Below are 10,846 nucleotides of genomic sequence, written 5' to 3' on the forward strand. Positions count from 1 at the left end.
ACGGCAATTCCCTGCTGAACTAGAGAACTACGAAAATCTAGTTCCAATTCTGGGTGTCAGGAAACCTACTGAAAATATGTATAAGGTTCTGAAATTCACAAGATAACAGTTATTGATCCCATATTTTAAGATGATGAGACTGGAGCAATAGAAGTTTAAACAGCATGCCAATGTGTTCTTACGTAGCAGAGCTGGGAAGAAACGAATTGCTACTTGTTCCCAGACCAGTGTTCTGTAAAACAGGGAAATGTACAGCATTGTAGAAAGTCACAGGCATAATTAGAATTGGGGGAGAGGTTTGGGGAACCTCTATAAATGTCAGGTTCATGGCTATATTCAATCTGATATTTTGATTAGATTGATTAGTCAGGATTTAGGCAGGATTGTGTTGTGAAGCACTTGTTGAAAGACACATTGCCTATGACTATGGTGAGGTGAATCACTGCAAGTTCAAACCAGCTAAAAAAAGCACTATTAGATGAATAAACAAAACAGAGAGGCAAAATAGATGATATCAAAGAAGCAGTTCAGCTTTCAGATTACTTTGGAAGAGTGGTACTGATGAGAAATAATTCGTTTCACCATGACTTTCCTCCTTTTCAATGTTTTACAATCCTCATACTTGCTAACTGTAACTCTAAATTACTTTGTTTTACTTTAAGGAGAAAGATACTTATTAGGAAAGCTGGTAACATGATATATGGGAGTAGTGTCTATTATATCCTTTATACCTACATTTACAAACATTCAATCTTTTCAACATTGCATTATTGTCCTTAAAATTAATCAAGCATGTCTAAAAAGTGAAAGCCATTTTAGAAGAAATGTTGACAGGTTTATAATATATTAATTTTATTATCAGCTTATAATAAATCTATTCTAGAGAGGTTAGCGACTTCTAGATAAAGATAGGGAGATGACTGATTGATTGCTTTTTATTTTTTTTAAATGTTTAAATTTTATTTACTTTTCTTGGCTGTGCAGTATGTGGGATCTCCATTCCCCAACCAGGGATTGAACCCACGCCCCCAACATTGGAAGTGCAGAGTCTTAACCACTGGACTGCCAGGGAAGTCCCCACTTTTTACGTTTTATATCAACTTTAAACCAGTGATGCTTACTTCACCTATTTCATCAAGGATACTACGTTTACTCTTTTTTTTTTTTTAAACATCAGTAAGACATTATTTTACTTATTTATTTATTTTTAATTTAATTTATTTATTTATTATTTTTGGGGGGGTACATCAAGTTCAATCATCTGTTTTTATACACATAGCCCTGTATTCCCTCCCTTCCTTGACTCCCCCCCCTCGAGTCCCGCCCACCCTCCCTGTCCCAGTCCTCTAAGGCATCTTCCATCCTCAAGTTGGACTCCCTTTGTTATACAACAACTTCCCACTGACTATCTATTTTACAGTTGGTAGTATATATATGTCTGTGCTACTCTCTCGCTTCGTCTCAGCTTCCCCTTCACCCCCTACCTCCTCCCAAACCTCGAGTTCTCCAGTCCATTCTCTGTATCTGCATCCTTGTTCTTGTCACTGAGTTCGTCAGTACCAATTTTAGATTCCATACATGTGAGTTAGCATACAATATTTGTCCTTCTCTTTCTGACTTACTTCACTCTGTATGACAGATTGTAGTTCTATCCACCTCATTACATATAGCTCCATCTCATCCCTTTTTAGAGCTGAGTAATATTCCATTGTGTATATATGCCACATCTTCTTTATCCATTCATTTGTTGATGGGCATTTCCATTGCTTCCATATCCTGGCTATTGTAAATAGTGCTGCAATAAACATGATGGTACAAGTTTCTTTTGGGATTATGGTTTTCTTTGGGTATATGCCCAGGAGTGGGATTACTGGATCATATGGTAGTTCTATTTGTAGTTTTTGAAGGAACCTCCAAATTGTTTTCCATAGTGCCTGTAGCAACTTACAGTCCCACCAACAGTGCAGGAGACTTCCCTTTTCGCCACACCCTCTCCAACATTTGTTGTTTCCAGATTTTGTGATGATGGCAATTCTGATGGGTGTGAGGTGATACCTCATTGTGGCTTTGACTTGCATTTCTCTGATGATTAGTGATGTTGAGCATCTTTTCATGTGTTTGTTGGCCATCTGTATGTCTTCTTTGGAGAAATGTCTATTTAGGTCTTCTGCCCATTTGTGGATTGGGTTATTTGCTTTTTTGGTATGAAGCTGCATGAGCTGCTTGTATATTTTGAAGGTAAATCCTTTGTCTGTTGTTTCATAGGCAACTATTTTTTCCCATTCTGAGGGTTGCCTTCTAGTCTTGTTTATGGTTTCTTTTGCTGTGCAAAAGCTTTTAAGTTTCATGAGGTCCCATTTGTTGATTCTTGATTTTATTTCCATGATTATAGGAGGTGGGTCCAAAAGGATCTTGCTTTGATGGATGTCATAGAGTGTTCTGCCTATGTTTTCCTCTAGGAGTTTGATAGTGTCTGGCTTTACATGTAGGTCTTTAATCCATTTCGAATTTATTTTTGTGTATAGTGTGAGGAAGTGTTCTAATTTCATTCTTTTACATGTTGCTGTCCAATGTTCCCAGCACCACTTATTGAAGAGGCTGTCCTTTTTCCATTGTATACTCGTGCCTCCTTTGTCAAAGACAAGGTGCCCATATGTGTTTGGGCTTACCTCTGAGTTCTCTATTCTATTCCATTGGTCTTCCTTTCTATTTTTGTGCCAGTACCATACTGTCTTGATCACTATGGCCTTGTAGTATAGTTTGAAGTCAGGAAGCCTGATTCCACCAACTCCATGTTTCCTTCTCAAGATTGCTTTGGCTATTCGGGGTCTTTTGTGTTTCCATACAAATTGTAAGATTTCTTGCTCTAGTTCTGTGAAAAATGGCATTGGTCATTTGATCAGGATTGCATTGAATCTGTAAATGGCTTTGGGTAGTACAGTCATTTTCACGATGTTGATTCTTCCAATCCAGGAACATGGTATGTCCCTCCATCTGTTTGTGTTGTCTTTGATTTCTTTCATCCGTGTCTTAAAGTTTTCTGCATACAGATCTTTTGCCTCCTTAGGCAGGTTTATTCCTAGGTATTTTATTCTTTTGGTTGCAATGGTGAATGGGAGAGTTTCCTTAATTTCTCTTTCTGCTCTTCCGTTGTTAGTGTATAGGAATGCAAGAGATTTCTGTGCATTCATTTTGTATCCTGCTACTTTACTAAACTCATCAATTAGTGCTAGCAGTTTTCTGGTAGAGTCTTTAGGGTTTTCTATGTATAATATCATGTCATCTGCAAAGAGTGACGATTTTACTTCTTCTTTTCCAATTTGGATTCCTTTTATTTCTTTTTCTTCTCTGATTGCTGTGGCTGAAACTTCCAAAACTATGTAGAATAATAATGGTGAGAGTGGACACCCTTGTCTTGTTCCTGTTCTTAGAAGGAATTCCTCCAGTTTTTACCCATTGAGAACGATGTTGGCTTTTGGTTTCTCATATATGGCTTTTATTATGTTGAGGTAATATCCTTCTATGCCCATTTTCTGGAGAGCTTTTATCATGCATGGATGTTGAAATTTGTCAAAAGCTTTTTCTGCATCTATTGAAATGATCATATGGTTTTTATCCTTCAATTTGTTGATATGATGTATCACATTGATTGATTTGCATATATTGAAGAATCCTTGCATCTCAGGGATAAACCCCACTTGATCATTGTGCATGATTTTCTTAATATGCTGTTGCAGTCTGTTAGCTAGTATTTTGTTGAGGATTTTTGCATCTATATTCATCAGTGATATTGGTCTGTAGTTTTCTTTTTTTGTGACATCTTTGCCTGGTTTTGGTATCAGGATGATGGTAGCCTCGTAGAATGAGTTTGGGAGTGTTCCGCCTTCTGCAGTATTTTGGAAGAGTTTGAGAAGGATAGGTGTTAGCTCTTCTCGAAATGTTTGATAGAATTCGCCCATGAACCCATCTGGTCCTGGGCTTTTGTGTGTTGGGAGATTTTTAATCACTGCCTCAATTTCCGTACTTGTGATTGGTCTGTTCATGGTTTCTATTTCTTCCTGGTTCAGTCTTGGAAGATTGTATTTTTCTAAGAATGTATCCATTTCTTCCAGGTTATCCAATCGATTGGCATATAGTTGCTTGTAGTAGTCTCGCATGATCTTTTGTATTTCTGCAGTGTCTGTTGTTACTTCTTTTTCATTTCTAATTCTGTTCATTTGCATCCTTTCCCTTTTTTTCTTGATGAGTCTGGCTAATGGTTTATCAATTTTGTTAATCTTCTCAAAGAACCAGCTTTTAGTTCTATTTATTTTTGCTATGGTTTCCTTCTTTTCTTTTTCATTTATTTCTGCTCTGATCTTTATGATTTCTTTCCTTCTGCTCACTTTGGGGTTTCTTTGTTCTTCTTTCTCTAGTTGCTTTAGGTGTAAGGTTAGGTTGTTTATTTGATAATTTTCTTGTTTCTTAAGGTAGGACTGTATTGCTATAAACTTCCATCTTAGAACTGCTTTTGCTGCATCCCATAGGTTTTGGGTTGTTGTGTTTTCATTGTTGTTTGTTCTAGATATTTTTTGATTTCTTCTTTGATTTCTTTAGTGATTCCTTGGTTGTTTAAGAGTGAATTGTTTAGCCTCCATGTGTTTGTATTTTTTGCAGTTTGTTTCCTGTAATTGATATTTAGTCTCATGGCGTTGTGGTCTGAGAAGATGCTTGATATGATTTCAATTTTCTTGAATTTGCTGAGGTTTGATTTGTGACCCAAGATGTGATCTATCCTGGAAAATATTCTGTGTGCACTTGAGAAGAAAGTGTAGTCTGTCGTTTTTGGATGGAATGTCCTATAAATATCAATGAAGTTGAGATGGTCTAATGTGTCATTTAAAGATTGTGTGTCTTTATTTTCTGTTTGGATGATCTGTCCATTGATGTAAGTGGGGTGTTCAAGTCTCCCACTATTATTGTGTTACTGTCGATGTCCCTTTTTATAGCTATTAGCATTTGCCTTATGTATTGAGGTGCTCCTATATTGGGGACATAGATATTTACCATTGTGATATGTTCTTGAATGGATCCCTTGATCATTATGGAGTGTCCTTCCTTGTCTCTTTTAATAGTCTTTACTTTCAAGTCTAATTTGTCTGATATGAGTATTGCTACTCCAGCTTTCTGTTGACTTCCATTTGCATGGAATATCTTTTCCCATCCCTTTCCTTTCAGTCTATATGTGTCCCTTGGTCTGAAGTGGGTTTCTTGTAGGCAGCATATAGAAGGGTCTTGTTTTTGTATGCATTCAGCCAGTCTGTGTCTTTTGGTTGGAGCATTTAATCCATTTACATTTAAGGTGATTATTGACATGTGTGTTCCAATTACCATTTTCTTAATTGTTTTGGGTTTGTTTTTGTAGGTGTTTTCCTTCTCTTGTGTTTCCTACTTAGAGAAGTTCCTTTAGCACTTGTTGTAAGGCTGGTTTGGTGGTGCTGAATTCTCTTAACTTTTGCTTGTCTGGAAAGCTTTGGATTTCTCCCTCAAATCTGAATGAGATTCTTGCTGGGTAGAGTATTCTTGGCTGTAGGTTTCTCTCTTTCAGGACTTTCAGGATATCCTGCCATTCCCTTCTGGCCTGCAGAGTTTCTGTAGAAAGGTCAGCTGTTATCCTTATGGGTTTTCCCTTATATGTTGTTTGTTGCTTTTCTCTTGCTGCTTTTAATATTTTTTCTTTGTGTTTAATTGTCATTAGTTTGATTAATATGTGTCTTGATGTGTTTCTCCTTGGGTTTATTCTGTATGGGACTCTCTGTGCTTCTTGGACTTGGTTAATTATTTCCTTTCCCATGTTGGGGGTTTTCCACTATAACCTCTTCAAATATTTTCTCAGACCCTTTCTTTTTTTCTTCTTCTTCTGGGATGCCTATAATTCGAATGTTGGTACGCTTAATGTTATCACTGAGGTCTCTGAGACTGTCTTCTACTCTTTTTATTCTTTTTTCTTTTTCCTGCTCTATGGTGTTTATTTCCCCCATTCTATCTTCCAACTCACTTATTCGTTCTTCTGCCTCTGTCATTCTGCTGGTTATAGCATCTAGAGTATTTTTAATTTCAGTTATTTTGTTATCCATTGCTGTTTGTTTTTCTGAGTTCTTATGAACTGTTTCTTGTACTTTCTCTATTTTGTTATCGAGATTTTGTATCATTTTTACTATCATTACTCTGAATTCTTTTTCAGGCATTTGTCCTATTTCCTCCTCATTTATTTGGTCTTGTGGATTTTTTCCTGCTCCTTTGCCTGCATGGTGTTTCTTTGTTTCCTCATGGTTGTCCAAACTTTTGTGGTTGCTTGTCCTGGTGATAGAGGTATTTATAGCAGACTGTCCAAGCCTCAGACTAATGTCCAAGTATTGGATTAAACAAATATTAAGTCTAGGAAACACATACATGTATAAGACACACAATTACTGAATCCTTTAGGACATAAGGCTCTAGAAAGACCTGACAGAACCCCAGTGTGCTATCAGATATTCAAAGAGAAACCCAACAGAAACTGACAACTGAAACAGAACAAATCAGAGACAAAAGCAAAAGCAAACAAACAAACAAATAACACCTTACACATACAAGCATTAATCCAGGGAGATTTTGTAAGCTAGGATCAAATATAGGAAAGAGCCAGAGTACCACTGGAGATAATGGAGATTCTCAGAATGTAATTAGACAACTGTACTAAGAACTAAGATAAAGACAAAAGCCTAATATTAAATACCAAGGTGGTGCGTCATCTGGAGAATAGAGCAAGGAGTCTGAGCAGACTGATAGTGTTGCTTATAAGTATGTTAAGATAAAATAAACTTGAAAAGGCTGGAAGAAAGGGGAACAGAAGAGCTAGTGTGGTTGGAAATATGCAAATAAAAAGAAAGGAATAGAAATGTATAAAAGATAGGGATGAAAGGAAAGTATGAGAGATATATTGTCCGTACTACCAAAAACTTAGCTAGATATAGAAGTATATAAAAAGGCAAAAAAAAAAAAGAATAAAAAATATCATTAAAAAATTATGTTATAAAACTTGTAGATCCCTTAGGGCTAAGATCGTATTTAATAAAGAAAAAAAACAAAAAGATAGAATGAAAAAGAAAAAAAAAATCTAGAACTGATCCCAGAATGGACCAGTTCAATAGGAATTGATACTAATATTTCTGTTTCCTTAGCGTCTCAGCTGTAAGTGTCCTTCTCCTCACCTTGGGTTTTTTTGCATTGTTCTGTGACCAGCAGAGCTTCCTTTGTTGTTTGTCTGTAAAAGTCGGTGTGTGGGGAGGGAGAGGGCACAATAGTGGCTCCTTCTCCTGGGAGTGAGTGAGCAGTGGCACACTGTTGTTTCAGTCGGGCTTGGAGGTGCCTGTTGCAGAGGGATACCGGTGGCTCAGGCGTAAAGAGAAAGTCTTAGAGTTGGGCCTCTCTCGGGTTTTTTTTTTTTTTTCTCGGCAGCCTCCCTGCTGCTGGCGTTGTAAGGGGTTTTAATCTAGCCCCGCCCAAGTGCCTGAGGGTGCTTGTTATCCCTGAGCGCCTTAGGTGGCCCACGGGCGTCTCTCCAGTGCCTTTTGCAGAGGCGCGGAAAGAGAGAGAGAGGCTACTCCCCCCCGCCTGTGATCCTGCAGCCTCCAGTCGCCCTCATGGTCAGGCAGCTCTCAGGGGCAGGCACTCCTCGCCATGGACCTCTTCCCTCCTGTCCTCTCGGTCCGTCACCTTACCAGCAACAATGTTTCTCACCCTGAACCAGCTCTCCGGTTCCCACGCTCCCGCTCCCGGACCCTCTGTTTAGCTGTGGATCGATGTCTCGGTCTGGGAACGCTGAGCTGCGCTGCGGCCCCTCCGTATGTTTCTCACTCCCTCCTGTCTGCCACAGCTCCGCCGCTTCACCCTCTCTGAGCCATCGTAGATGCCTCCCTACCGGTCACGCCGGGCTCCTTGTGGTCCTCTCCGGCGTCTGAGGCCATCTGCCGGTATTCAGCTGGTTCTCTGTGGGAATTATTGCATCCTTTGGTGCATTTCCAATGCATCTATGGAGAGGGATGCATTCCACATCCCTCTACTTCGCCGCCATCTTTTTTCTCTTCGGAGCAGTAGCAGTTCCTCAGAGCTATCTGAGAGCCTGTCTTCTCTCATTTACTCTTGTGTACAATCTTTTTATCCAGTTAAAAGAAATGGTTGCATTTAATTATTGGATATCTGTAAAAGGGCAATTACATTCTATTTATTCTATTCTAATTGTGAAATAAACAAGGGAGAAAATTTAAGAAACCACTTATCTCTAATTTAATAACTAGTTAGTCAAAGGTGATATTTAAGCTTATTAAGTATACTATGATGAAATTATATTTTGCTATTCTCTTAGTTCAAAGAGTAATTTTTTTCTAAAGATACCACTGGCTGAAAAGCTTCAAAACATAGGAAATATTTGTTTCCACACATTTGTGACATCTGTACATGTATCTGTCTGTCTTCTACACAGCAACCAGAAAAACCTTTCAAAAACTTAACTTGTGTCATATCACCCTTCTTCATAAAACTTACACATTTCTAGGGATAAACCCCTACTCCTTACCACAGTCAGCTTAGTCCTGCAGGGTCTGACTACTGTCTGCTCCCCACACACCTCCTGCTGCTCTGCTTCTCACTAGTTTTCTTTAGCCCCTCAAATAGAGCAAACTGCCTCCAGTGTTTGCCCACAAACATCATTTACACTTAAAACTATTCTCTTTGTAAAACTCCTACCTCTCCTTCCAATCTTCATATGCAGCCTCCTCAAAGAAGGTCCTCCTACCTGTTATTGTCTGTCACTGCCTCTTGATGATATTTCTCTTATTTCATTTATCCTAATTTGTCAATATAAGTGTGTACATTTTGTGTATATTGTAAATATTTATGTGTATATGAGGAAATGAAGTATTTCTATTTTATTTAACATTATGTCCTACAATCATTCAATACTATGTTCTGAATGAATGACCTAATTCATTAATTCATATTTGACCAAATCTTCTGCTTCTGATCATTGCTATCCTCCTATACACACAGTCAGCATAAAACCACCAGGAATAAGCCTATAGTCGGATACAATCAGATTTATTGATCCACTGCAAAGAGGAATACAACACACCAGCATTTGGGGAGAAGGGTGGAGTTAAAGTAAAATTTAAATGAAGCAGTATTTTGATAGATTCATTGCAAAGCAGTGCAAAATAAGGTCTAAACCACAAAGTAGATGCAGGGTCTTGGTTCCTTGGAAACTACAAAATTAAGGTAGATGTGAAGTGTTGCATCCAAAAACCCTTATTGGAAGCTCTGCATCTGAGATGAAAATTAAGAATGCTTCCATCAAGGTGCTTTACATACTCCAGACAGAAGTAAGATGTTCCATCTTACTGATATCATTTAAAGCAATTAATTCTCGAGAGTCTCTGATTTTAGAGAACCAAGATTTTTCAGCGACTAAGGTAATATTAGTCACTCAATAAAGGGCATTGTTTTGACACACGAAAGCTGTGATTTGTCCTTGAGGGAGACATGATTCTTGTTGAGTTTGCAGCTGGAATTATATTTCTCTCATGAATGGTAGGGCAGATGTTGACTGTCCAAGCTAGCTTTTACTCTATCACTTCATATTTGGAAGTCAAAGGTCTTACATTAATGGTTAACTTTAGTGTCCCATTAAGAGCTCTCATGTCCTCTGTTTTGCAAGAGCTCTTCTTAAAGCTCCTTTTACATCTTGGTTCCTTAGGCTATAGATCAAGGGGTTGAGCATGGGTGTCATCACAGTATAGACCACCGCGATGATCTTGCCCCCCGCCCTGGGGGACTTTGACTGGGGTCTCATGTACATGAAGATGCCAGTTCCATAGAACAAGGCCACCACTGTCAGATGGGAAGCACAGGTGGACAATGCCTTATGACTTCCAGAGGCTGACCGCATCCTGAGGACGGACAGAAGGATTCGGGCGTAGGAAACAACAATGAGGAGAAACGGAATAAAGACAATGAGGATGCTGAAAATTAACACAACCATCTCGGGAAATGAGGTGTCAGTGCAAGCCAACTTCAGGACTGAAGGAACCTCACAGAAAAAGTGATCCAGGATATTGGGCCCACAGTAAGGTAAACTCAAGGTGAGGACATTGATGACCATGGAACTCAGGAAACTACTGGACCAAGAAATGGCTGCCAGCTGGACGCAGGTGCTTTGGGCCATAATGACTGTGTAATGAAGAGGATGGCAGATGGCTACATATCTGTCATAAGCCATGGTACCGAGGAGAACACACTCGGTCATCCCAAAAGAGAGGGAGAAGTACATCTGAGTAGCACAGCTGGAGAATGGGATGGTCTTTTTACCCACCATGTTGGACAGCATTTGTGGGACATTGGTGGATGTGTAGCAGATATCCAGAAAGGATAAATTAGTGAGGAAGAAGTACATGGGGGTTTGGAGATGCGTTTCTATCTGGATAATAGTGATAATAATAATATTCCCCACCACGGTTAATAAATAGAAGAACAAGAACATAATAAAAAGAATGAGCTGCATCTTTGGCTGTGATGAGAGCCCCAGCAACACGAATTCAGTCACAGTGAAGTTGGTTTTTATCATATTCATGTTTTAGGTCACCTCCCTTTCATAGAACCATCCATTCACCTGAAGAAAAAAATCAAATGCCCTATTTGTCACAGTGTTGGAAACTCAAGACATGAGTAAGAAAGCATGGAGAAGTCTTGGTCTGAGATTACATCTTGAGTATCTGAGTTGTATTACAAGTGGAAAGCATTTCTTCTGCTCATAAAAGAATTTTCATAAAGA

At 38.8% G+C, this 10,846-nt stretch overlaps 1 protein-coding gene across 1 annotated transcript; it reads right to left on the reverse strand.

Annotated features, from left to right (window-relative positions):
* Positions 1 to 9,712: 9,712 nt before the first annotated feature.
* On the reverse strand, positions 9,713 to 10,645 carry LOC130847923 (olfactory receptor 10A7-like). The gene has a single exon (XM_057725651.1). It carries the CDS (start codon positions 10,643 to 10,645, stop codon positions 9,713 to 9,715), a length of 933 nt encoding a protein of 310 aa, XP_057581634.1.
* Between the last annotated feature and the right edge of the window lie 201 nt (positions 10,646 to 10,846).

Source organism: Hippopotamus amphibius, chromosome 3 (assembly GCF_030028045.1).
Source record: "Hippopotamus amphibius kiboko isolate mHipAmp2 chromosome 3, mHipAmp2.hap2, whole genome shotgun sequence".
NCBI lineage: Eukaryota > Metazoa > Chordata > Mammalia > Artiodactyla > Hippopotamidae > Hippopotamus > Hippopotamus amphibius.

Bases quoted from the DNA above. Each gene is read 5' to 3' on its own strand.
- LOC130847923 (XM_057725651.1), bottom strand. From the start codon at position 10,645: ATGAATATGATAAAAACCAACTTCACTGTGACTGAATTCGTGTTGCTG.